At 43.9% G+C, this 27736-nt stretch overlaps 1 protein-coding gene across 4 annotated transcripts in view; it reads left to right on the top strand.

Moving 5' to 3' along the window:
- Positions 1-27135, top strand: part of ACACB (acetyl-CoA carboxylase beta) — a 224839-nt gene extending 197704 nt beyond the window's left edge. For 3 of the 4 annotated variants that reach the window (XM_082243007.1, XM_082243006.1, XM_082243008.1), the window contains 9 exons: positions 3160-3280; positions 6016-6126; positions 6356-6499; positions 7441-7561; positions 7646-7742; positions 7858-7954; positions 16840-16975; positions 17612-17791; positions 19131-19244. In XM_082243007.1, the coding sequence (XP_082099133.1) occupies positions 3160-3280; positions 6016-6126; positions 6356-6499; positions 7441-7561; positions 7646-7742; positions 7858-7954; positions 16840-16975; positions 17612-17791; positions 19131-19132 (1009 nt within the window). In that variant the 3' untranslated portion in view covers positions 19133-19244. Of the gene's footprint in view, positions 1-3159; positions 3281-6015; positions 6127-6355; positions 6500-7440; positions 7562-7645; positions 7743-7857; positions 7955-16839; positions 16976-17611; positions 17792-19128; positions 19245-19327; positions 19483-20243; positions 20415-22978; positions 23116-26457 lie in introns of those variants that run through there. The other variant, XM_082243009.1, reaches the window with a different exon arrangement.
- The last annotated feature ends 601 nt before the right edge of the window (positions 27136-27736 follow it).

Below are 27736 nucleotides of genomic sequence, written 5' to 3'. Positions count from 1 at the left end.
GTGGCATCCCCATATCAAAGGACTCTTACCTTCATATTCCAATATATGTCAGTCATCAGCGTTTCCTCCGCTATGCCACGGGCGAGGAGCATTATCAATTCATCGCATTACCCTTTGGTCTCCCCTCAGCTCCTCAGGTATTCACAAAAGTGTTGACATTGTAGCGGCAGCAGGGGATTGCTGTACTGGGTACCTGGACGCTCTTCTTCTGCGAGCAAAGTCTCCGACTGCTCTAAAGGACAACCTGGAAATTACCTTATTGACTCTGCAGGAGTTCGGTTGGAAATTAAACTTCCAAAAATCTGCTCTGGTTCCGTCCACCAAGTTGGACTATCTGGGTCTGACTCTGGACTCGGCTTCAGCCAGAGTGTTTCTTCCAGGTGAAAAAACTCCAAAAGCTGCAGGATGCGATTCGGCTCCTGTTGTCCAACAGGCGGTCATCTCTCAGGACTTGATGGGACAATGCCACGGCTGTGGCGTATGTCAGTCACCAAGGGGGCGCAAGAAGTGTCATGGCAGCTCGGGAGCCTCTCGGGGACTCTCCTTGGCCTCTCGTCTCAACAGGAAGGTACATAGAATTGAGGCAAGGTCTCGGGATCCTCTGGCCAACGCCACAGACGCACTGGTGGCTCCTTGGGGCCAGTATCATCTGATATACACCTTTCCCCGGCTAAAACTTCTGCCAAGTCTTATGCAAAGGATCGAGGCAGAAGGGATCTGGTCATCCTAGTGGCTCTAGATTGGCCTCGCCAGGCTTGGTACACCGATCTGGTATGGCCGGTCGCCAATGCTCCTTGGAGACTTCCTCTCAGAGAAGATCTATTGGCCCAAGGGCCAATCTTCCATCCTGCCTTACAGTCGCTGGCTTTAACGGTTGGGCTGTTAAAAGACAGGTGCTGAAGGATAGGGGGGTTGTCTGAATCGGTGATTCCCACGCTGTTAAAGGCTAGAAAATCTACATCTAGGAAGATTTACCATCATGCCTGGAAGACCTACATTGCATGGTATGAGTCTCTTGGGGGTCATCCCCACTCCCTTTCCGTGGCTCCGATTTTGGAATTCCTCCAACGAGGTGTTGAGCAGCGCCTGGCCTTGGGTACCGTCAAGGACCAGGTTTTCGGCCTTGGCGGTCTCCTTTTACCATCCTTTGGCTATGCATTCTTTGGTTCGCACCTTTATTCAGGGGGTTCGCTACTTGGCTCCCCCAGTTCTGTTTCCGTTGCCTCAGTGGGATCTCAATTTGGTGCTGTTGGTTCTCCAGTAGCCGCCTTTAAAAAATACTTGCGAGCGTCCTTTGCTTACATTGTCCCAGAAGGTACCCTTCTTGGTGGCTATTACTTCTGCACGCAGGGTGTTGTCACTGGAGGCGTTGTCTTGTCGTTCACCTTACCTGGTGGCTCACAGAGATAAAGTGGTGCTTCGCCCCTGTCAGTCTTTTTCCTTCCTAAGGTTGTTTCTGGTTTCCATCTGAATGAAGACGTTGTGTTGCCTTCCCTGTGTCCTAAGTCTAAACATCCTAGGGGGATTGCCTTGCACTCTCTGGATGTGGGTTGGGCGCTCAGGGTGTATCTTGCGGCAACTGAGTAATTTAGGAAATCAGCCTTACTGTTTGTCCTTATGGATGGACCTTGCAAGGGGTTGGTCGCGTCTGCCGCGACCATTTCCAAATGGACAAGTCAGACAGTGGTGCAGGCCTATTCCATCAAGGGTCAGGTTCCTCCGTTCCCTGTTAAAGCGCTTTATGTGTGGGCGCTTAGTGCCTCTTGTGCTTTCCCCATCAAGCGTCAGTGATACAGGTTTGCAAGGCTGCCACCTGGTCGTCTCTGCACACTTTCACAAAATTTTGTAAAGTGGATGTACTGGCATCTGCCGATGCTGCTTTTGGCCGCAAAGTTTTGCAGGCCGCTGTTGAGAGGACCTGGTCCTCTTTGAGGGTATAATGTTTTTAGGTGAGCTCCAGTTGTTCCTGGGTGAGCTCCATGTTAACTGGTTGGCTAGGTTTAAACTTTTGGGAATTTTTTTCTGCTGTGTTCTTTTCCCACCCCTCATGTTTAACACTGCTTTTGAATGTCCCAATGGTTAAGAAGATTCTGGAGCTGTGTCCGTCAATGAACGAAAGAGAAAATTGGATTTTTGTCTTACCGTTAAATCTTTTTCTCTGATGTTCATTGATGGACACAGCACCCACCCCTCTATTGAGTTGGGTTATTTTTCTTCTGACACAAAACTGAATGCCTATAGCAGAGTGTGGTAGTATATCCCCTGGGACTGCCCCATAGGCGTGGTAAAGCTTTTTCCTGCCTAGTGTCCTGCTCATGTAGGGGGCAACATAACCCAATGGTTAATAAGATTCTGGAGCTGTGTCCGTCAATGAACATCAGAGAAAAGGATTTTACGGTAAGACAAAAATCCAATTATTACCGAGGGTACTAATAAAATAGTTGTATTGAGTTGATCTTGTAAATTTTTCCTGCCCTTAAAATACTGTCGTCATAGCTGGGTATCTATTGTAGCAACCCGTCCAGGATGATTAGATGGTAGGGTGGAGGATTCTAACCAATGTACCCTGGAGTTTTAGAAATTTATGATGGCAGCCTCTGTGTTGATATGTAAATAATCTAAGTCTTTCCTTCTCTAAGGCCGGCCATACACGGTTCAAATCTCAGCCAGTTAAGCAGGAACCTGCTGAGATTCGAACAGTTAATGGGCTGGCTGAATGTACCTAGTTGATCGATCGATCAACTTTGGTACAACCAGCTGGATTTTCTTGCGATTATCGCTAGCAGCTGCTATAGCCACTAGCAATAATCACTGTCCTTTCCTGGCGGCTTCCCCTGCCCGCCCACCTTTGCCGGGAGAAGACAATTGCTCAGCAGGAGGGATTCCCCTGTTAACACTGTCTGCGGTTGCAAGAAAGAAATTTGCACTGTGTATGGCCAGCCTTACTGTACCTTTCCACTGGGCATGCGTTGGAGCAGTGGGAGATAACCATTTCTGTGCTATCAGTTTTTGGGCAATAAAGAGCTGTCTCATAACTAGGAGCTGAAAGGGCTCAGGGGCGTCTTCAGCAAGAATGCCCTTAATTCCCACTTTAGGGTTAGGAGACCTATTGTGGTAATGTGGATTCTGAGAAGTATTGTATTTGATCCTTAATCTCAGGTATATGATAACTGACATAATTGGAAAAGAAGAAGGAATTGGAGTGGAAAACCTCAGAGGGTCTGGGACAATAGCTGGGGAATCTTCCCTAGCATATGATGAGATTGTTACCATCAGCATGGTATGTATTGCAGTCTATATGTTCATTTTTACAGTAAATTTGTCCTTCTGTAAGCATGTGTTACCACTTCAAACAAACCGCAATACAGTGCCTGAGACCCACTAATAATGCTGAACAACAACAGTAACACAATATAAACAGTGATATAGAATTATATATACAGTATATATACGCACACACAAATATATATATATATATATATATATATATATATATATATATATATATAAGTAAGTATTACCTTGGGGAGATTCAGACTAGAATACTGCATGGCTGAGCAGCAAATGAGATCACCTGTGATGTAATTTAGTTATCTTGCACACCTGGCCTGTTAGTGGGCCCTGAGGACCGGAGTTGAGGACCACTGTGTTATAGGACCAGTCAATAGGCGGCATGCCTCCATTCCTAAATCATGACAAATGATTAAGCATAGGCTAGAAACATCCCAAGTGACAAGAATAGACCCAGAATCAACCTCTATACCAGCAATTTTATCTAAAAAATGCCCGTATCTCGTGTATAGGATTTCGTTTTCATAATAAGCGGTGTTAAACATATGTCCAAATATTTACTATTTACTATAATTACTAAAACTGTTACTAAGTTTATTCCTACCACCATAGGACATTGAGCAGATTTAGGCCCCGTTCACATTGCCGCGATCCGACTTGGGGGGGGGGCGGCCTCCGACTTGTGTCGCTCCTATTAGAACGGGTCCGCAGCGTCCCTATGGAAGGCGACCTGTGAGGCGACCAGGTCGCCTCACAGGTCGCCTTAGTGTGAACGGGGACTTACAGAATCTTTATGTATTTTAGGTATTACATAAATGACTGGGGTCGTGGGGTAATCTGAATATAAAAAAATATAAAACAACTGCATTAGGTGTTACTGATGTGTGATAATTTAATATTTTGTTCCTGCTTTAAATAATTTGCTTGATGGGAAGATATATATATTTTGCTCCAGCCTGGAGAAGGGCGTTCTGTACTTTGCCCAAAATTGTTGCTATTTGGAACATCGCATGCAACTTTTGTCTTTTTTGGACTCTTAATAAATTTAAAGTGTAGCAATCCCTGTTTGGGATTTTTTATATCTGATATATATATATATATATGTATATGTGTATATGTGTGTGTATGTATATACTGTGTGTGTATTTGCTGTCCCCTCAAAATAACTCAACACACAGCCATTAATGTCTAAACCTCTGGCAACAAAAGTGAGTACACCCCTAAGTGAAAATGTCCAAATTGGGCCCAAAGTGTCAATATTTTGTGTGGCCACCATTATTTTCCAGCACCGCCTTAACCCTCTTGGGCATGGAGTTCACCAGAGCTTCACAGATTGCCATTGGAATCCTCTTCCACTCCACGACGACATCACGGACCTGGTGGATGTTAGAGACCTTCAGATTGACGATGCCCCACAGATGCTCAATAGAGTTTAATTCTGGAGACATGCTTTGCCAGTCCATCACCTTTACCCTCAGCTTCTTTGGCTAGGCAGTGGTCATCTTGGAGGTGTGTTTGGGGTCGTTATCATGTTGGAATAATGCCCTCCGACTCAGTCTCCGAAGGGAGGGGATCATGCTCTGCTTCAGTATGTCACAGCACATGTTGGCATTCATGGTTCTCTCAATGAACTGTAGCTCCCCAGTGCCGGCAGCACTCATGCAACCCCAGACCATGACGTTCCCACCACCATGCTTGACTGTAGGCAAGACACACTTGTCTTTGTACTCCTCACCTGGTTGCCACCACACATGCTTGACACCATCTGAACCAAATACGTTTATCTTGGTCTCATCAGACCACAGGACATGGTTCCAGTAATCCATGTCCTTAGTCTGCTTCTGTTCAACAAACTGTTTGCGGACTTTCTTGTGCATCATCTTTAGAAGAGGCTTCCTTCTGGCATGAGAGCCATACAGACTAATTTGATGCAGTGTGCCACGTATTGTCTGAGCACCGACAGGCTGACACCCCACCCCTTCAACCTCTGCAGCACTCATACGTCTATTTCCCAAAGACAACCTCTGGATATGAAGCTGGGCACAAGCACGCAACTGCTTTGGTCAACCATGGCAAGGCCTGTTCTCAGTGGAACCTGTCCTGTTAAGCCGCTTTTTGGTCTTGGCCACCGTGCTGCAGCTCAGTTTCAGGGTCTTGGCAATTTTCTTATAGCCTAGGCCATCTTAATTTAGAGTAATCCTCAGAGAGTTCTTTGCCATGAGGTGCCATGTTGAACTTCCAGTGATCAGTATGAGAGAGTGAGAGCAATAACACCAAATTTAACACACCTGCTCCCCATTCACACCTGAGACCTTGTAACACTTACGAGTCACATGACACCGGGGAGGGAAATGGCTAATGGGGCCCAATTTGGACATATTTCTACTTAGAGGTGTACTGACTTTTGTTGCCAGCAGTTTAGACATTAATGGCTGTGTGTTGAGTTATTTTGAGGGGACAGAAAATTTACACTGTTATACAAGCTGTACACTCACTACTTTACATTGTAGCAAAGTATCATTTCTTCAGTGTTGTCCCTTAAAAAGATATATATATATATGTGTGTGTGTGTGTGTGTGTAATATATATATATATATATATATATTTTGATACTCCATGTATGTAATTGAACTAGAAAAATGTGAATTCAAAATATTTCTGTTTACTGTATTGAAATCCGGTCAGCATATGCAGATTTACATTCATATTTCTATTTCACTTAAGGTTACTTGTCGGGCAATTGGAATTGGGGCCTACTTAGTGAGGCTGGGGCAACGTGTTATACAAGTAGAGAATTCTCACATAATCTTGACAGGAGCCGGTGCTCTGAACAAGGTAAGTACCAGTATTGCAATGTTTCTAAACAGTACAAACCTTTCCAGGACTGTAAACGTAGATATTCTGCAGGTATGAAAGAAAGTTTGAGTAGGATATGAATTATTTGTAATTGCCTCACCGTATATAGTAAGTTGCTAATTTTTAACAATTTGATTACTGTATTTCAGGAAGCATTTATTGGGAATACCTGCAACTGTGTTTATAGCTAAGAATTCTATTATTTCAGGTCTTAGGTCGTGAAGTATACACATCAAATAACCAGTTGGGAGGTGTACAGATCATGTGTAATAACGGGGTGTCCCACACCATGGTTCCTGATGATTTTGAGGGAGTTTATACCATTCTTCAATGGCTCTCCTATATGCCAAAGGTAAGGTCCTTTTTTGGTCCTTGTTACCATCAAATGTTATGGCATACTGCCACAAGATGGCAAGAATATAATAAAGTGTATCAAAAACCAAAAATTATTTTTGTTTTTGGGTTTTATACACTTAAATGTATGCATGTGTGATTTTTATTTTCTAACAATTCCCATAGCCCTTTATATTCTGCTTCCTGAAAAAGACATCTAAAAGTTTCTTTTTTTGTTATTATGTGTGTATATATATATATATATATATATATAACATTGCCACATCACCAAAGAGTTACAGAATTGGGACTTTATATAGACAGTGGCACACAACATAGTTCAAGAGACCAGGAGGTGTGGACATATTGCACGTGTACATCAAAATTACACAAATGTAGAAATCTGGGACATATACAACCTTACTGTACAGCACACTGCCTAAAATCTTGGCAAATGCTGTACCCAAATTTTGTTAAAAAAATTGTGACAATAAAGGTAGAAACTTTTAGAAAATGAAAAAAGCATGGGAGGGGGAAAAAAAGAAAATTTTTAGAAGTTCTCGACACTCTCAGCTAGTACCGCTTCCTGGGGGAGGGAGTTCACATTTTTACGGCTTCAACGGTAAAGAACCCCTTCCTCAATCTAAGGTTAGATGGGGTGCATTGCAGCTTGCTGTGCTTCTAAGGGAAAAGTAATGCATGCATGAACAAACACAATTCTAAACAAGGAATTTTGAATGGTCCACGTGTTGGGGCTGCACTAAAAATCGCTGCCAAAGTAGCCGCAACATATCTGGTGTGAATGAGCACTAAGGGATGGTATTGTGATGCCAGATCGAATGGTCTAAAGCAATAATTTAATGCTCCCTAGAAACTTAAATAAAATAAATATTAAATAAATGTTTAATTGTATGCAAGATTTGCACCTCTTATATGTATGTATTTTATGTTGGTCTCAAGGATAAGCACAGTCCAGTTCCAGTCATCTCCCCTGTTGATCCCATTGATCGTCCAATTGAGTTCACGCCTACAAAGGCTCCATATGATCCTCGCTGGATGCTGGCTGGGAGAGTTCATCCTAGTAAGTGCATAAAATGTACCCAGTCTGTCAATGTACTTCAGATTTGAAAATTCGCTATAATCAAGGTCAACTTTTTATCTTTAGCCACGAAAGGGGCATGGCAGAGCGGGTTCTTTGACCATGGAAGCTTCATGGAGATCATGCAGCGCTGGGCACAGACTGTAGTGGTAGGAAGAGCAAGGTAACGGGAGCATCATACTGATCATTCTACCATTTATATACTAAATTAGGATTGTATACTTATCACCAGGTAAAGCTGAGTTTATGTTGCAAGATTATTTCCATTTTCTTTGTAGGCTGGGAGGGATACCTCTTGGAGTTATTGCTGTGGAGACCCGAAGTGTGGAAATGGCAGTGCCTGCTGATCCAGCAAATCCTGATTCTGAAGCTAAGGTAATTTTACTAATGTCTCCATATAAAAAGCAGTGAGCTGATGTGACACATGCCGGATGTTATGGTACTCACATACAAGCATAAACTGGTTCCTAATCTCAACAATTCTAATGAGATAACATGACAACCTGTACCCAAATAGACACAAAACTTTTACATTTCATGAATTCTAGGTATCAGGATGCCAGTGAGTTGATAATTCACTACAATTATAATTCATAAACCAATTTATGTTCTTTCTAATTAATAAGAAACATCAAGCAGTATCTATTTTGTACTTCTCTTTGGAGATCTCCTCGACATTCAGATAGTTATTCAAAAATATGATTATTTCAAGATTATAGTCACACCTTGGCACTGTTAGTGGTCTTGGCATGCTAGAGTTCTCCGGCAGTGATTACTGATCTTTTTTCACTGGTTAGTTCTTCATAAAGCTTATCCAGTCACTGGTACAGCACTGTCTGATACAACAGAGTTTAATATGTTTATACAAACCACAAAGCTTTGCTTTTCTTTTGCCCCTCTAGAGTGCCTGTAGATGAGTATAACTGGTATAAACAATAGAAGGTGTTTAGAGATCACCTTTCATTTGTAGAGTTCACTTACTAAGTGGACCTGCCACAACTTATGTAGTAAAAGGTTCCTTTTTGGGAGCAATAAGCGACCCTTTGCAGAAATGCTTCAAGACCTGATAAAGAGCCCCTCTAATGCACATGCAAACTGGTTATTGCTATCATTCTACTTATTGTAACAAGTGATGCGGCCACATGGTCCCTTGTAGAGTGATATGTCTCTATCACCTGAACACAGATGCTACAGTGCCTGTGTCCCCTGGTTTCTTTATATATATATATATATATATATATATATATATATATATATATATATATATTTTTTTTTTTTTTTCTTTTTTTATTCCTTTATTTATCAGGAAAGGTCATAATACAGTGAGATACAAAATGCAATGTTAGATAGGTATGTTATGTAGTCGTGACTAGTGTTGAGCGAACACGGACTGTATTATTCGTGTTCGTACCGAATAATTGGATTTTTTGTACCCGAACACGGACACGGACACTTTACTGTATGTTCGGGTAAAAATCCGTGTTCGGTCGTTTTATTTCCGGGTTTTGCATGCTTTGGCGCTCTTTTCATGGCGGGCTTTCAACAGCCAATCAACAATCGTTTAACTGGTGTGCCTTAAGCCATCCCAGCCATGCCTGCAAATGTCTCAGTAGCTGTGATTGGCCGTCTGAAGCATGTGACCAAGTCTTTATAAGTTCGAGGCAGCCGCAGCGGCGTCATTATGCTGCTTAGATTCAGGGACAGAGCACACATCAACGTGCTGGCTGCTGATTAGGGAAAGATAGGCAGGAAAAAACCATTTGTGTCCGGATAGAATTGAGGGACAGGTCGGAGTGTTTAGGCAGGGCGAGTTGTAGGCATTTTAGGGATAGAGTCTGCTGAATTATAGGGTCAGTGTCTTCTACAAACTACAATCGATATTGCTGTGTGGGGGGTGGGGTGAATCTGCACTCAATCCTGATCTACGATCTCTTCTCAATCCTGTTAGGGACAGAGTCTGCTGAATTTTAGGGAAACTGTGTTCTACAAACTACAATCGATATTGCTGTGTGGTGTGGGATTGGAGATAGGCAGGTGTCAGTGATCCACATCCATTTTTCTGTGTGTGAGCTGCAGTGAACACAATCTTTTTGGGCTGCAGTGAACACAATCTTTTTGGGCTGCAGTGAACACAATCTTTTTGGGCTGCAGTGAACACAATCTTTTTGGGCTGCAGTGAACACAATCTTTTTGGGCTGCAGTGAACACAATCTTTTTGGGGTGCAGTGAACAAAATCTTTTTGGGGTGCAGTGAACACAATCCTTTTTGGTGTGCAGTGAACACAATCTTTGTGGGGTGCAGTGAACAAAATCCTTTGTGGGGTGCAGTGAACACAATCTTTTTGGGGTGCAGTGAACAAAATCCTTTTTGGGGTGCAGTGAACAACATCCTTTTTGGGGTGCAGTGAACACAATCTTTTTGGGGTGCAGTGAACAAAATCCTTTGTGGGGTGCAGTGAACACAATCTTTTTGGGGTGGAGTGAACAACATCCTTTTTGGGGTGCAGTGAACAAAATCCTTTTTGGGGTGCAGTGAACAAAATCATTTTTGGGGTGCAGTGAACACAATCTTTTTGGGGTGCAGTGAACACAATCTTTGTGGGGTGCAGTGAACACAATCTTTTTGGGGTGGAGTGAACAACATCCTTTTTGGGGTGCAGTGAACAACATCCTTTTTGGGGTGCAGTGAACACAATCTTTTTGGGGTGCAGTGAACACAATCTTTGTGGGGTACAGTGAACAGAATCTTTGTGGGGTGCAGTGAACACAATCTTTGGGGGGTACAGTAAACACAATCTTTGTGAGGTGCAGTGAACACAATCTTTGTGGGGTGCAGTGAACACAATCATTGTGGGGTGCAGTGAACTCAATCTTTGTGGGGTACAGTGAACACAATCTCATACTTCTGAAGGTTTGAGGGTGCTGCCTGTTCCATACTCCCCCTACTCCTCATCTAGCCTTTTAGGGGTACAAACAATAGTAATTGGGGCCTAGTGTGGTTGTGTACGTGTGATATACATACACTTTTTTGGGATCATATTTTCTATTCCGCTATTTAATCAAAAACCTTTGGGGATCAGTTAAATTGGGGGATAGTCTGTGTTGGTACGTGTGAGAGAGATCCACCTTTCCAAGTTGTTGGGGTTCATCTCATACTTCTGAAGGTTTGAGGGTGCTGCCTGTTCCATACTCCCCCTACTCCTAGCCTTTTAGGGGTACAAACAATAGTAATTGGGGCCTAGTGTGGTTGTGTACGTGTGATATACATACACTTTTTTGGGATCATATTTTCTATTCCGCTATTTAATCAAAAACCTTTGGGGATCAGTTAAATTGGGGGATAGTCTGTGTTGGTACGTGTGAGAGAGATCCACCTTTCCAAGTTGTTGGGGTTCATCTCATACTTCTGAAGGTTTGAGGGTGCTGCCTGTTCCATACTCCCCCTACTCCTAGCCTTTTAGGGGTACAAACAATAGTAATTGGGGCCTAGTGTGGTTGTGTACGTGTGATATACATACACTTTTTTGGGATCATATTTTCTATTCCGCTATTTAATCAAAAACCTTTGGGGATCAGTTAAATTGGGGGATAGTCTGTGTTGGTACGTGTGAGAGAGATCCACCTTTCCAAGTTGTTGGGGTTCATCTCATACTTCTGAAGGTTTGAGGGTGCTGCCTGTTCCATACTCCCCCTACTCCTAGCCTTTTAGGGGTACAAACAATAGTAATTGGGGCCTAGTGTGGTTGTGTACGTGTGATATACATACACTTTTTTTGGATCATATTTTCTATTCCGCTATTTAATCAAAAACCTTTGGGGATCAGTTAAATTGGGGGATAGTCTGTGTTGGTACGTGTGAGAGAGATCCACCTTTCCAAGTTGTTGGGGTTCATCTCATACTTCTGAAGGTTTGAGGGTGCTGCCTGTTCCATACTCCCCCTACTCCTCATCTAGCCTTTTAGGGGTACAAACAATAGTAATTGGGGCCCAGTGTGGTTGTGTACGTGTGATATACATACACTTTTTTGGGATCATATTTTCTATTCCGCTATTTAATCAAAAACCTTTGGGGATCAGTTAAATTGGGGGATAGTCTGTGTCGGTACGTGTGAGAGAGATCCACCTTTCCAAGTTGTTGGGGTTCATCTCATACTTCTGAAGGTTTGAGGGTGCTGCCTGTTCCATACCCCCCCTACTCCTCATCTAGCCTTTTAGGGGTACAAACAATAGTAATTGGGGCCTAGTGTGGTTGTGTACGTGCGAGATACATACACTTTTTTTGATCATATTTCCTATTCCGCTATTCAATAAAAACCTTTGAGGATCAATTGAATTGCGGGATAGTCTGTGTCGGTACGTGTGAGAGAGATCCACCTTTCCAAGTTGTTGGGGTTCATCTCATACTTCTGAAGGTTTGAGGGTGCTGCCTGTTCCATACTCCCCCTACTCCTCATCTAGCCTTTTAGGGGTACAAACAATAGTAATTGGGGCCTAGTGTGGTTGTGTACGTGTGATATACATACACTTTTTTTGGATCATATTTTCTATTCCGCTATTTAATCAAAAACCTTTGGGGATCAGTTAAATTGGGGGATAGTCTGTGTTGGTACGTGTGAGAGAGATCCACCTTTCCAAGTTGTTGGGGTTCATCTCATACTTCTGAAGGTTTGAGGGTGCTGCCTGTTCCATACTCCCCCTACTCCTCATCTAGCCTTTTAGGGGTACAAACAATAGTAATTGGGGCCCAGTGTGGTTGTGTACGTGTGATATACATACACTTTTTTGGGATCATATTTTCTATTCCGCTATTTAATCAAAAACCTTTGGGGATCAGTTAAATTGGGGGATAGTCTGTGTCGGTACGTGTGAGAGAGATCCACCTTTCCAAGTTGTTGGGGTTCATCTCATACTTCTGAAGGTTTGAGGGTGCTGCCTGTTCCATACCCCCCCTACTCCTCATCTAGCCTTTTAGGGGTACAAACAATAGTAATTGGGGCCTAGTGTGGTTGTGTACGTGCGAGATACATACACTTTTTTTGATCATATTTCCTATTCCGCTATTCAATAAAAACCTTTGAGGATCAATTGAATTGCGGGATAGTCTGTGTCGGTACGTGTGAGAGAGATCCACCTTTCCAAGTTGTTGGGGTTCATCTCATACTTCTGAAGGTTTGAGGGTGCTGCCTGTTCCATACTCCCCCTACTCCTCATCTAGCCTTTTAGGGGTACAAACAATAGTAATTGGGGCCCAGTGTGGTTGTGTACGTGTGATATACATACACTTTTTTTGGATCATATTTTCTATTCCGCTATTTAATCAAAAACCTTTGGGGATCAGTTAAATTGGGGGATAGTCTGTGTCGGTACGTGTGAGAGAGATCCACCTTTCCAAGTTGTTGGGGTTCATCTCATACTTCTGAAGGTTTGAGGGTGCTGCCTGTTCCATACCCCCCCTACTCCTCATCTAGCCTTTTAGGGGTACAAACAATAGTAATTGGGGCCTAGTGTGGTTGTGTACGTGCGAGATACATACACTTTTTTTGATCATATTTCCTATTCCGCTATTCAATAAAAACCTTTGAGGATCAATTGAATTGCGGGATAGTCTGTGTCGGTACGTGTGAGAGAGATCCACCTTTCCAAGTTGTTGGGGTTCATCTCATACTTCTGAAGGTTTGAGGGTGCTGCCTGTTCCATACTCCCCCTACTCCTCATCTAGCCTTTTAGGGGTACAAACAATAGTAATTGGGGCCCAGTGTGGTTGTGTACGTGTGATATACATACACTTTTTTTGGATCATATTTTCTATTCCGCTATTTAATTTAACTGGGCCTCCATGCGAGACCTGTGTGCCTTGTTGCGCTGTTTTGAGTACTCCACCAACATGGCCAGTGGCAATGACGCCGTTCTCAGCTTAACTATCCCACTTCTATGCCTCCTTGAAAAAACAATTCGGGCGATGATGGAAGAGGATGTGGCACAGGATGAGGAGGAGGAGGAGGATGAAGAGGTAACATTTCCAAGGCTTTCAGGGCAGTCATTCGCAAGGGGCTCCGAGGGTGGGTTCCTGCACACGCAAACGCCAGGGACGCAATTGTCCAGCAGGGGCACAGTTCTGGAGGATGAGGAGGATGAGGAGGAGGAGGAGGAGGAGGAGCTGGAGGAGGAGATGGAACCATGTTCACAGCAGGGTGGCACCCAGGCCAGCTCATGGCCATCACTGGTGCGTGGCTGGGGGGATACAGAGGACACGGACGATACACCTCCCACAGAGGACAGCCTTTCGTTGCCTCTGGGCAGCCTGGCACACATGAGCGATTACATGCTGCAGTGTCTCCACAACGACCGCCGAGTTGCCCACATTCTAACTTGTGCTGATTACTGGGTGGCCACGCTGCTGGATCCCCGTTACAAGGACAACGTACCGTCCTTAATTCACTCACTGGAGCGCGATCGCAAGATGCGCGAGTACAAGCGCACGCTGGTAGACGCCATGCTGCTAGCATTCCCATCTGACAGCGGGGCCACAGTGGAAGCACAAGGCAGAGGAGGAGGAGGAGGAGGTCGCCAACGCAACCAGGGCACCGCCAGCACCTCAGAAGGCAGGGTTAGCATGGCCGAAATGTGGAAAAGCTTTGTCAGCACGCCACAACAAACAGCAGCACCAGCAGCTCAGATGGAACGTCTTAGCAGGAGGCAGCATTTTACCAACATGGTGGAGCAGTATGTGTGCACACGCCTACATGTAGTGAATGACGGGTCTGCCCCCTTCAACTTCTGGGTCTCCAAATTGGGCACATGGCTTGAGCTTGCCCTTTACGCCTTGGAGGTGCTGGCGTGCCCTGCAGCCAGTGTATTATCTGAACGGGTATTTAGCACGGCTGGGGGCGTTATAACAGACAAGCGCAGCCGCCTGTCCAGAGACAATGTGGACAAGCTCACGTTCATTAAAATGAACCAGGCATGGATCCCACGGGACTTTTCCGTACCTTATGCAGAATAGCAATGGATACCGACCTTACCCACCCATTGTTCCATTTTTGCTCTTTCTCACTCTTTTGGGGTGTACCCTCATTTAAAATTTTTGAAAAGAAGCAGTGTTGGCTACCTCGTCCTCCTCCTCAGGGCCAGATTAATGTAGGGGCTATTGGAGCTGCAGCTCCAGGCCCCTACCTTTTATATAGGCCCCGGGTTGGCCATATTCACTGTTACCGCTCTTCTGTCACTTGTAAACACAGAAGTCTGGCTTCTATGCTCGCTTCCCCAGGCAGCACCCTCAGAACCTCCCCACACAGCGTGAAGGCCGGACAAGGAGGGACAGTTGGCGATGCATGGATGTGTTTATGGGCTTCAGAGACAGCATCCCATGTTGAATTAGGCATGCATGGCTGCACCCTTCCTCCTCTGGGTGCATGGCAAGGCACGGCCCTTAAGGCCCTTCAAAATCCTCAGCACCAAGCCCATGATGCTGTTAATCCGGCCCTGGTCCTCCTCCACCGCCGCTTCCACCTACACCGCCCATAGGTGTGCGCAGCCTATTGCATTAAGGTGTGCACCCCAAAGTTGAAATACACATGCATGTGTTTGCCAGCAGGGAGAGTAATGTATCGGGGCTATGTACCTGTAGGCAAGGAGAAATAGAGCAGAGCAGGTCCCAGGGAGATCTTTCCCATCTCCTCACTGGCAATGCTATGTGCCCTAAGTGATTAGGGTGTGCCCAGGCACACCCAGCACACCCTGTGCGCACGCCTATGTCACCGCCACATCCACCACCACCTCAACCTCCCTCCTACTCCATATGGGCCTCGTCCTTCAGAGATGAAGAAGAACATTGTTTTATTTTTCTGTTTTTTTTTTGTTGTTTTAAGTTATTTCCCTATCCACATTTGTTTGCAGAGCACTTGCCATGCTCTTAATTACGTTTTGCTGCCATTTGCAGCACTCTAGCCCTTTCCTTTGGTGTTTTAGAGCCATTTTAGTGCCTTAAAGTTCGGGTCCCCATTGACTTCAATGGGGTTCGGTGTCCGGGAAAAGTTCGGTAAAAGTCCGGGACACGGACCCGGACTTTTTTTTAAAGTTCGGCCGAACCCGTCGAACACGGACATCTAGGTGTTCGCTCAACCCTAGTCGTGACATATAGAGAGAGATATATGCATGTAGGGTCCCAAGCATTTTGACAATAGAAAAAGTGTGATGACATAAAACGTGTCAGAATATCAACAGTCAGTCAATAACCGGATAAAAATCAGCACTTCAGAGGGAACACCAGAGTGAGGTCTATTCCTTGATAGCAGAAGACCACTTGATGTAGAACATGATGGGGCTTATAAAGTTAGGGTTGCATTGAAACAGCACCTGGGTTGAAAGGGGAGATAGGGGGGCTAGGGGAGGGGTGGGGAGGAAAAAAAGGCGGGGGGGGGGGGATAAGGTTGGATCTGACTTGCTTTTTTCAGTGACTACAGGTGATTCTTAAATCTCTGAGCCCATAATGGCCAGAAAAAAATCCTTGAATTTCTTAAAGCGAAATTTCACTCTTTAAATCAACATTTACTATTTCAAAGTATATCATATTTACAGTACTTGTTTTAAACATTTTTTTTACGTTTCTTCAGTTACTTCCTGGTTTCCAGGCCTAGGCAAATAATGTCATACATCCCAAAAGTCTTCAGGAGGGGAGGATGGGTTTTTTCAGCTAAGCACACGCTCCTGCCTGCAGGCCTGAGCTAAGGGCAGATGAATTCCTGGAAGTAAATGCTACAAGAATCATCTGCCCTTACTCAAGATGGCCATGAGCAGAAATACTAGGGGGTGTTTTGATTTCTCAGCATAATAAAGCATAAAGACATTGATGAATGGGTGAGTTTACTTTGAATATTATAAATAATTTGTTAGTTTTTGGTGCTGAGATGCAGTGTGTTCAGCTTTAAGTATCAAAGAAATACTTACAATCACCAGAGCAAAGGAACCAGTGCATTTCAGATCTGAAAAACAAAGAACAGGGTAGGGTACCTCTTTACATAATTGTCAGTCAAAATAACAGGTTTTTTTTTAGAATGGAGAATGGTAGAACTTTGACCATTTTTTTTTAATTTCCCTAATTGGAACACAGCGTCAAAAACCTGACAAAGCTCCTAAACTTTCCCCTACTCTTATCTTATATACAAAAAAACATTGTCTGGATTTGAGCTTTAAATGAGGTCAGACATTTATTAAACCGATAATAATTGTATTTTTAATGTAGATGTGATGGTTTGTTTTAGATCATTCAACAGGCTGGACAGGTTTGGTTCCCAGATTCTGCATTTAAGACTGCACAGGCAATTAAAGACTTTAACCGCGAGAAACTGCCATTAATTATCTTTGCAAATTGGAGAGGATTTTCTGGGGGTATGAAAGGTAAGTCCTACAATCTGCTATACAAAATTTCTAGAACGTGATCCAATTCATAAAATAAAAAATTGTGTTAATATGCATATCCCATTTATGATACATTTTGTTTTAAGTAACACCTTGCCATGAATGGGTGCATGCTGAATGCAGAGTCATCTTAAGTTGTCGCTTTACTTTTTTAGAACATTTTGCTAACTTTTATAAACAATATATGATTGCTGTATTAAACGTATAATAAATCATTGTTGTATTACACTTTTATGATAGAAAATACTTTTGATCTAGGTTTGAAGCTAACATCTGTCCCTGTTGTCCTGCCAGAGGTGACATTTGGCATCTTGCTCCTTTGTAACATTGTAGTAATTGACAGTTGGAAGCAGTAGAGTGAGAGGATGTTGCTTCCCTCTTCTATCCCTTCTCCTTCTTGTCACACATTATACTACACTGTTTGCCGTATGACCCTGTGTCAGATAGCAGCTGTTGATCAGAGACCTGGGGAAGGTGGCATTAGTAATGAATGTGTTTTTTGCCTTGCTCATTTTCACCTTGTCTCCTGCACGAAACAAACAGGATTGGCATTATAGATGAATAGCTTTGTACTGTGTGTGCTGATTTTTCTTTTATGTGCCCTGCTTTTTCTAGACATGTATGATCAAGTGCTAAAATTTGGGGCGTACATTGTGGACAGCCTGAAAGAATTCAAGCAACCTGTTTTGGTCTACATCCCACCTTTTGCGGAGCTAAGAGGAGGATCATGGGTTGTTATAGATCCTACCATTAATCCTCACTACATGGAGCTTTATGCTGACAAGGACAGCAGGTGTGTAGTCTCACTAATCTCACTCCATCACTTCACCTATTTTTTTTCAATAGCTTTCTTTCCTACTTGGTAATGCTTTAATAATGGTGACTGCAACATCTGGCACTTGACCTTTTGCACTGTATACTTTCTGACTGACCTACTAGCACCCATTAGACAGTTGTGCTAAGCAGATGGCTTTACTTTTGACATGTTTTAAATGGGATGTATGAAGACCAATATATTTTTGCTTTTTTTTTTTTTATACAGTACTGTATCCCTTACAGCTACTATGGAAAAAATGCCTATAGCTGTTTGTTTAATAATTTTCAACTTATTTTACTACTATATTTTAAAAATCATAATGCAGAATACATTTCAAAGGCCCTCTATTATTATTATTATTATTATTCAGGATTTATAAAGTGCCAACAGTTTGTGCAGCACTTTCCAACACGAGGGCAGACAGTAAAAGTTCAATATAATTTAATACAGAAGGAATCAGAGGGTCCTGCTCATTAGAGCTTACAATCTAGGGGGGAGGGTCAAGTGATACAAAGGTAATAACTGTGGGGAATGAGCTGATGGAGAAAATAAAAGTACAGTTGTTAGGTATGGGCAGGATAGCCTTCTCTGAAGAGGAGCGTTTTCAGGGATCGTCTAAAAGCAAACCGAGTAAGGAGATAATGGGACAGATTGGAGTAGGGGAGAGGCTCAGGAAAAGTCCTGGAGGCGAGCATGGGAGGAGGTGACGAGGGAACTAGAGAGCAGGAGGTCTTGGAAGGAACATAGAGAACAATTAGGTTGGTATTTTGAGACTAGGCTAGTGATGTAGCTGGGGGGAGAGTTGTGGATGGCTTTATAACTTGTTAGTATTTTGATTACGCTAAATAATGTTCTGTTGACCCAAAACCTAATGTCTACCACTGCTGTCCAGTGTCTGATGTTTTCAAGTGGTCCCTAAGAGAAGCCCTGTGTTGCAAAACTCCTCTTTACTCCCCTGGTGGCAGCTTTGTTGGGTATGCGCATATGTTTATGCCTCTGTGTAGTACATGAAATACAGTATGTAGCCTCCAATAATCTAAGGCTGGATACACACTATACAACTTTTGTTGTTGGATTTCCTTTAGATTTACCTTCCACTATGTAGTGCAAGGGCCTGTCCGATTTCATACAAATTGAAAGTGTTTAGATTTGACCTCATATTATATGGTTTTGGTAAATCTAAAGGAAAAAAGCTAAAGACAATTGTACAGTGTGTATGACCCATAAGCATTTCTATTTAATGACTGACTATACTGCCAATGTGACCATGAAAAATATCCCTTTAAACATTTATCTGTTTAAAAACTCCTTTTAGAGGAGGTGTCTTAGAAGCAGAGGGAACAGTTGAGATTCGCTTCAGAAGGAAGGACTTGATTAAGTCCATGAGAAGACTAGACAAGGTTTACACCCAGATTGTAGAGCAGCTTGGTGAGTAATGGATTTCTCCCAGAGCACTATGCATTTTGACTTTAAATAAAATAATTGTCTTCACTTACTCTTCCATACTCTTTCAGGTACTCCAGAGCTGTCAGAAGCAGAACGCAAGGATCTGGAAAAGAAGCTAAAAGCTAGAGAGGAGATATTGCTGCCAATCTATCACCAAATTGCTGTGAAGTTTGCCGATCTACATGACACTCCTGGAAGAATGCAAGAAAAAGGAGTCATAACAGTTAAGTCTTTCACAAAACTGATGTGCACCTGTAGGCCTAGGTAGCATAACTAGAAGCCCCATTTGTATTTTGTTGTAAAACCTTGTTGTAAAGCCTTAAAGGATAATATTTTGGTAATCATGTTCTTAAAAGTAGAACTAAAGATAAAACCTTTGCTTTAGTTTTGGACAGAGTGGAGAGGAATTAGAATACCTGTCAGTTTTTATTGCTGTGTGTACCCCCGTTAGAGAGATTCACTCTGTCTAATTATCATGTTAACCATTAGCATTGACAGTGAAAGTAATAGGAGGGGAAATCTTCCAATGTGGACACTAGTTCTGGTGACTGGGGGTCCCCAATGCATTCCCTTATTTTGCAGAGATTTCCTCTCACTTCCTGTTTTGGCTGTGGGACAGGAAGTGAAGGTAAATGTCCCCAATGGGGCACAGATCACAATATAACCCTTATTATAACCCTCCCTCACTCTATCCCAAATGAAGAAATGGTTTACCTAATAGACAATTAAGAACATTTAAAACTTTTAAAAAATATGTTGCAGGGTAATTAATAGCAGGCAGATGTGTTACTTTTCTATTCTTTTTGAATACTATGAGTTACAGCACCTATATTAGGTTGTACCAGGTTAAGTATAATGTTGTGCTTTGGGCACAGAAAAAAAAAACATAGAGCTAAATTGTCTACTGTATTGTACTGTTTTAGCATTTGTTCATCTTAGAAGAATTGAAAACTGTGTAAAAAATGTACCACAATCTTCTATCAGGATATTTTAGAATGGAAGGAAGCGCGGACTTTCATGTACTGGAGGCTGCGGCGTCTTCTTCTGGAAGAGGAGGTGAAGAGGGAAATCCTTCATGCTAACAGTGAGCTTAGTGACATCCATATCCAATCTATGCTTCGTCGATGGTTCATGGAAACTGAAGGAACTGTCAAGGTATAATAGCTAACCTTTCAATTTTGTTTTCTAGATTTTATAGCACTCTACTGAAGGTTTTGTTGACCACCAATGTCACTTATTATAGTTCCCAATCACTCAACATACCACAATTTTATAATTTTCTATTGTGGATGTTAGTATGCATTGTAACACTTACGTTTTGCAGATTTTAGAATGTCATAAAAATTAATTTTTTAAGCCGTTGGGTCAAACCAGGGCCGGCCTTTGGGGTGTGCGAGCTGTGCGGCCGCACAGGGCGCCATGGGCAACAAGGGCGCCGTGCGGCCATCACAGCTCGCAGAGGATCAGGCGATTCAGGCCGCACAGCGGGAGGTGAGCAGCGACCGCGGCATGGACAGGGTTAACACAGGCCACGGCCGCCGCTTACCTCCCGCTGTGCGGCCGTGCCTCGATCGCCGTGCCTCGGTCACATCCCCGGGAGTGTGGGCGGGCGGGAGGAGGAGGAGGAGAAGGGGGGGGCGAGGAGGAGCTGACGAGTAACGATCTCTCCTCTGGCGTCAGTGCAGGGAGGGAGGAGAGATCGTCAGCTCCTCCTCGCCCCGCCCCTTCTCCTCCTCCCGCCCACCCACCCACACTCCCGGGGATGTGTGGGCGGGAAGTCTAAAGAAAAAAAAGGCTGCAGACAACGTGAGGTAGGTCACCTTCAAAAAATGTAAGGGGGGGGGGAGTCCTCTGTGTGGGGGGTCTGTGATGTAAGGGGGGGCTCTCTGCTGTGGGGGGGGGCTCTATCTGAGGGGGGCTTTGTGGGGGGGGGCGGTGATGTGGGGGGCACCGTGGGGAGTCTGATGAAACGGGGGCTTTGTGTCGGGGGTTTCTGATGTGAGGGGGGCTCTCTGATGTGGGGGGCTCCGTGGGGAGGGGGGTCTGATGTAAGGGGGGCTTTGTGTCGGGGGTCTCTGATGTAAGGGGGGCTTTGTGTCGGGGGTCTCTGATGTAAGGGGGCTTTGTGTCGGGGGTCTCTGATGTGTGGAGGGGTCTCTGATGTAAGGGGGCTTTGTGTCGGGGGTCTCTGATGTAAGGGGGGCTTTGTGTGGGGGGTCTCTGATGTAAGGGGGGCTTTGTGTTGGGGGTCTCTGATGTAAGGGGGGCTTTGTGTCGGGGGTCTCTGATGTAAGGGGGGCTTTGTGTGTGGGGTCTCTGATGTGAGGGGGGCTTTGTGTCGGGGGTCTCTGATGTGAGGGGGGCTTTGTGTCGGGGGTCTCTGATGTAAGGGGGGCTTTGTGTGGGGGTCTCTGATTTGTGGGGGGGTCTCTGATGTAAGGGGGCTTTGTGTCGGGGGTCTCTGATGTAAGGGGGCTTTGTGTCGGGGGTCTCTGATGTAAGGGGGCTTTGTGTCGGGGGTCTCTGATGTAAGGGGGGCTTTGTGTCGGGGGTCTCTGATGTAAGGGGGCTTTGTGTCGGGGGTCTCTGATGTAAGGGGGGCTTTGTGTCGGGGGTTTCTGATGTGAGGGGGGCTCTCTGATGTGGGGGGCTCCGTGGGGAGGGGGGGTCTGATGTAAGGGGGGCTTTGTGTCGGGGGTCTCTGATGTGAGGGGGGCTTTGTGTCGGGGGTCTCTGATGTAAGGGGGGCTTTGTGTGGGGGGTCTCTGATTTGTGGGGGGGTCTCTGATGTAAGGGGGCTTTGTGTCGGGGGTCTCTGATGTAAGGGGGCTTTGTGTCGGGGGTCTCTGATGTAAGGGGGCTTTGTGTCAGGGGTCTTTGAAAGGGGGGCTTTGTGTCGGGGGTCTCTGATGTAAGGGGGGCTTTGTGTGGGGGGTCTCTGATGTAAAGGGGGCTCTGTGTGTGGGGTCTCTGATGTAAGGGGGGCTTTGTGTCGGGGGGTCTCTGATGTGAGGGGGGCTCTGTGTGGGGGGGGTCTCTTATGTAAGGGGGCTCTGTGTGTGGGGTCTCAGATGTAAGGGGGGCTTTGTGTGGGGGGTCTCTGTGAGGGGGGCTTTGGGTTGGGGGTCTCTGATGTGAGGGGGGCTCTGTGTGGGGGGGTCTCTGATGTGTGGGGGGGTCTCTGATGTAAGGGGGCTCTGTTTGTGGGGTCTCTGATGTAAGGGGGGCTTTGTGTGGGGGTCTCTGATGTGAGGGGGGCCTCTGATGTGATGGGGGCTTTGTGTGGGGGGTCTCTGATGTAAAGGGGGCTCTGTGTGGGGGGTCTCTGATGTAAAGGGGGCTCTGTGTGGGGGTCTCTGATGTGACGGGGGCTCTGTGTAGGGGGGGCTTTGTGTGGGGGGGTCTCTGATGTAAAGGGGGCTCTGTGTGGGGGGTCTCTGATGTAAAGGGGGCTCTGTGTGGGGGGTCTCTGAATGTAAGGGGGGCTCTGTGTGGGGGGGGCTCTGATGTAAGGGGGGCTAAGTTATTAGTGATCATAAAAAAGAAAAGTCAAATAAAGTGCAAGAAAATGCGCGCGCGGGGGGGGGGGGGGCGCCACAGGATTAGCTCGCACAGGGCGCCTGATCCCCTAAGGCCGGCCCTGGGTCAAACTAGGGCCAGTGCATTTAGGATTTTTTGAATGATGTGTTGCATATTAATATCATTTTTTTCCCCCCCAGACTTACTTATGGGACAATAACCAAGTAGTGGTTGAGTGGCTGGAGAAGCACTTACAAGAGGAGGATGGTGCAAAATCTGCTATCCGTGAAAACATAAAGTACCTAAAGAGAGATTATGCCCTAAAACACATTCGAGGGTGAGTTTCTACAGTATCCAAAGTCTAATACAGTAGTTTTCCCTGCAGGGCTTTTATTCCTCCCCCCACCCAAATGTGTCCCCATGCCTCTGACCTATCCCTAATCATTGAACCCCATTCTAATCCTTAGCTGATCAACTCCTTATTTGTAGGATTTATGTTGACTGCTTTGTTTACCTGTGATTGACTTGCTTTTGGAATGCACCTCAAACTCAGGTCAACAAAATCGCATTGACTTTATTATAGCACTACACGTGGCTAATCAGAGGCCGCATGTGACCTGTTTTGCATTGTGCTATGTTTCTTTGAACGCAGCATGTCCTATCTAGGCGTGTTTAAACTGCAGGCAAAACAGGTCAAATTATCTGTTTTTTCATTCAAACACAGCTGCATGCATCTGAATGGAAAACACAAGGTTTAACTAGAACACCCATCAACATGAACCCTACATCTCTAGTCAAAACTTTTTTTTAATTATAGAGCCTTTGCCTACAGGACAGGTAGTGGAAGGAAATCTGTCTAGCGGAGACATAGACAGAAAAAAGAAAACCTGATGGCGTTTTACCCTTTCATACCTTAACATACCAAAACTAAAAAAAACTTGGGTATAGAGCACTTTAACCTATTCCTTACCTCTTAACTACTGAAAATAATACATCAACCTAACTTGTAATGATGAACAGCCCAGTCCTAGGCTCAGCACCCCTCTCTGCATTGTATGTGAGTGCCGGGCATCCACTAACTTTAACCCAGGCCTTTAATATAAACCCCCTAACCCTATCCACAGCCTAATCTTGTCCTGTCTAATACTGTAGTAACCACTGAAGACTTTATTCTTAATGGTGCTAAGACAGAAAAATTAGAAATAATGAGCTTCTGTGAATTCCCTTTTTAAGATACAGCAGGTTTTTATTTATGTTATAAATAAAGCTGAAGTCTATATATATATATATATATATATATATATATATATATATATATATATATAAAATAGACCTCCCCCATCTATCCTGTCATCCTGGAGGCCCTAAAAATAAATGTAAATGCACATACCTTTTTCCAAGGGACTTGTAGCCAGTCCAATGATGTTACGGTCCTTTACCATTCTCTGTCAGGGGTGGATATTTCCTACTGGTGCACAGAACGGCACTCAAGTAATAAAGAATTAGCACTGTTCAGTGCAGGGATAATGTCAGGGAAATTGTATATACAGACGTGCATGAAGATGTGCAGGTGCTCATAATAATTCTCGAGTGACAACAAGACGTGCCTAACTCGCGCGCATGTGCATAATAATTCTCGAGTGACAACGAGACGTGCCCTAACTCACGCACATGTGCATAATAATTCTCGAGAGACAACTAGACATGCCCTAACTCGCACCTATGTCTGCACACGTGCGCGAACACTTGGCGCTTATTTGTCTATTTAAAGTGGTGACAGAGACCAGAGGATTGCTGAGTGCTCCGTTTATACAGTTTGTGACCTGATCCTGCTTGTTGCTGTTACCCCATTGCTGATTCTGGCTTGTGACCTGACCCTGCCTTCTATTTTCATACCTTCTTTGCTCATTTGATATTGACCCGGGCCTGGTCCTGACTGCTTTGGTTTCTGATTCTGCATCTCTGCTGTCCGGGTGATACCGTCTCTTGCCTGTTTGACCAAATAGTAGAAGCTGAAGAGCAGTCAGCAATCCTCTGGCACCACTTTAAATAGGCAAATGAGCGACAAGGATTCCCGTACGCTCACACGAACATGCATACAAGTGTGTGGACACATGTGCAAGTTAGGGCATGCCTAGTTGTCACTCAAGAATTATTATGTGCATGTGCACATCTTCGCACATGTCTTTGTGCATGACTTGTGCATATGATTTCCCTGACAAATACTCTGAGCCCAGGCTGCCTGCTAATGTCTCCCAGGAAGAGGGGTCCATTACAGCCTGGGCTCAGAGAAAGTGGGATGAATGATGCTGGCTGCCAATCGAAAACTGAGGACATCTAGGAAGAAAACATTTCTGTAGAGCACAGCTCAGGAGTGACAATAAGTATAAGTATCTGCTTTCATATTTTTCACTGTTACAAGGCTATTAATGTAAATGTTTTAGCTACAGTTCAGCATTATGTATTTGAATGTGCTTTTCACATGTCCTTCAAAGGAAACCTGTACTGAGATATGAAGTCTACTTTCTTTTCTTAGGTTTTAATGATTGAGCCCCCATATTTGTAACCTGATATTAGGTAATTTGCATATTCCATACATTGAGCTGCTAAAAAAAATGAATACAATTTCAAATGTGTACACAATAATATTCATGTGTACATATACAGTAATAGCCAGAACACAAAATATATTTTTCATATGAAAGTCCACATGATGAGAAAATAGAATAGATGTTCACCACCAATGCATCTAGTAATTTGTGCATCAAACCGTACATGGTAAAAATGCAGGCTTACCAGCTATGATTTGACCCTCTAGCTAAAGAGAGGTCAAGCGGAGTTATGTGCTGATGTCATCACGTTTCTTCGTTCCTGGAAGTGCAGGTGGATCACTGTGTTTGACGGCCGAGATAGGTTTGTATATTGCGCAAAAATTTTAAATGTTGATGTATGTGCAATTTTTTGCATTATTAAATCCTGTTAAGAAGATTTTATACTCTGTGGAGTGTCTGCGTTTATATTTCTTAGATTTCCTAATGAGCACTGTTTGAATGGTGATGTGGGCATTTTTTTTATACAAATTCCTGTTACCTGGGGAGAGTGCTAGCAGACATGTGATGATCTTGATACCGCCTTTTACTCATGGGCTCTTTGTGACCTCATTTTAGATAGAGGATCATTCATAGCTGGCAAGCCTACTTTTTTACCACTAAGGTGGTGGTTTGATGCACATATTCCTAAACGCATTGGTGGTGGACATCTGTTCTGGCATTAGGATTTGTAATATGAACACCAAATAGAGGACTTTTATCATCACATGGACTTTTGTGTTTTATATATTATGTACACATGATTATTGTTGTATCCACATTTGGAATTGTTTTCATAATTTTTAGCGCAGCTTGAATGGAATTTGGAGTACTACTTTGAAAAATATCTCATATTAGAGATGCTGCTTTCTATATTTCACAATATTCACTGTTTAATTATTTGATTTTTAGTTTCTTTTGATTTCTTTGAACACAAGCGCAGTTTCTCAGTTTTAATCTTGGAGGTAATTGGCATAGCCATTGTCCCAGTATTAAAACCTCAAAGTTATGCAGCCTAAATGACTTTTATGTTGTTTAACTCATCTCCAGTATTTTTCTTATTGTTTGTCTAATTTTATCTTATTTTACAGCCTGGTACTAGCCAATCCTGAGGTAACCATGGACTGCATTGTCCATATGACCCAGCAGATTACACCAGCACAGAGAGCGCAGCTAACACGGCTTTTATCAACTATGGATAATAGTCCTTCCAGCTGACACAGAATCTGAGAGATATTTTGTTCCAATAAACACAGAGACTGCAGTAAGCACAGTCATCAACCTGCTGTCCATGCCACTAAAGTGCCTTTCAAGAAAGTTGTTTGTACAAAAAAGCACTCAGTGACTCATCTGAACAAAGACTGATACCACTTGTTTTACTGAATCAGGCGAACATTTCGAATTTTTTTTTTCAATAACTGTACCCATCATATGTGTGTTATTTTTTTTTAACTGTGCTGTATAACTGATCAGTTCATTAATTCTAGAATGCACTTTGAGCCAAACTGTATGGCTTTTTATTCAGCTCTGGGATCAGTTTAGCCATTTCTAAGAGGTTCTAATACCTTTATTACACGCACAAATACAGTAATCTGATGGTGCTATTATAATCTATTTATATAACATGCTAATGATTTAATGAGAACAGTGGAGATGTAAAATATGAGAGTGATAAGACAATAGCAGTATTCTGCCTGAGATTACACTTACTCAGGAAATTGTCACCTGCACACAACCTTTAATAAAATATAATTCTCCAATACAGTGAACTGTTGTATTTTTTATAATAACGGAATTTTTTTTATTCAGGTTGGACCGGTTATGATTAAACACTGAGGACAGCGAGGAAATGCGTTAACCACCTCTCTCTCGCCCACTGTGTTTATGCTTCTGCTTTTTATAGAATTTATAATGTTTTAAAGTTATAATGTTTTACAATGTCATAAGCGAATCTGTGGAGTGCAGCCGTCCAGATTCTTCTTGGTTACATTGTGTGCAGTTGGGACCTGGGATGGCACCTGGTGGATGCTGATAAAGAGTCCTGTGATTCTGGGCTGACCTGGAGTAGCATCTATTCGGTCAATATGCTTGCCTGTTTTAATATGCTCACTGTGCACATGCTGTGCACAAAGGCCTTAGCATTGTCACACTTGAATCACCTCTGTCTCACCATGCCCCTCTGTACGGGAGTGAGTAGACAGACTTGGATGGATGGGTCCTCCAACCGTCTTTTGGCCAAGGAGATGGGTAGTAGCAAGGGCTGTTGAGCCCATGAGAACCCCAAGGGGGAACGGAGAGCTGCACGCTGACATGAGAAGTGCCTGGAAAGCCAGTGGAGCCGGTGTCACAGTAAAAAAAACCCCAGGAGGG

This window comes from Pelophylax lessonae (genome assembly GCF_965119305.1).
Source record: "Pelophylax lessonae genome assembly, chromosome: 1".
NCBI classification, from domain to species: Eukaryota; Metazoa; Chordata; class Amphibia; order Anura; family Ranidae; genus Pelophylax; species Pelophylax lessonae.
This window is presented reverse-complemented; position numbering and strand designations above follow the sequence as displayed.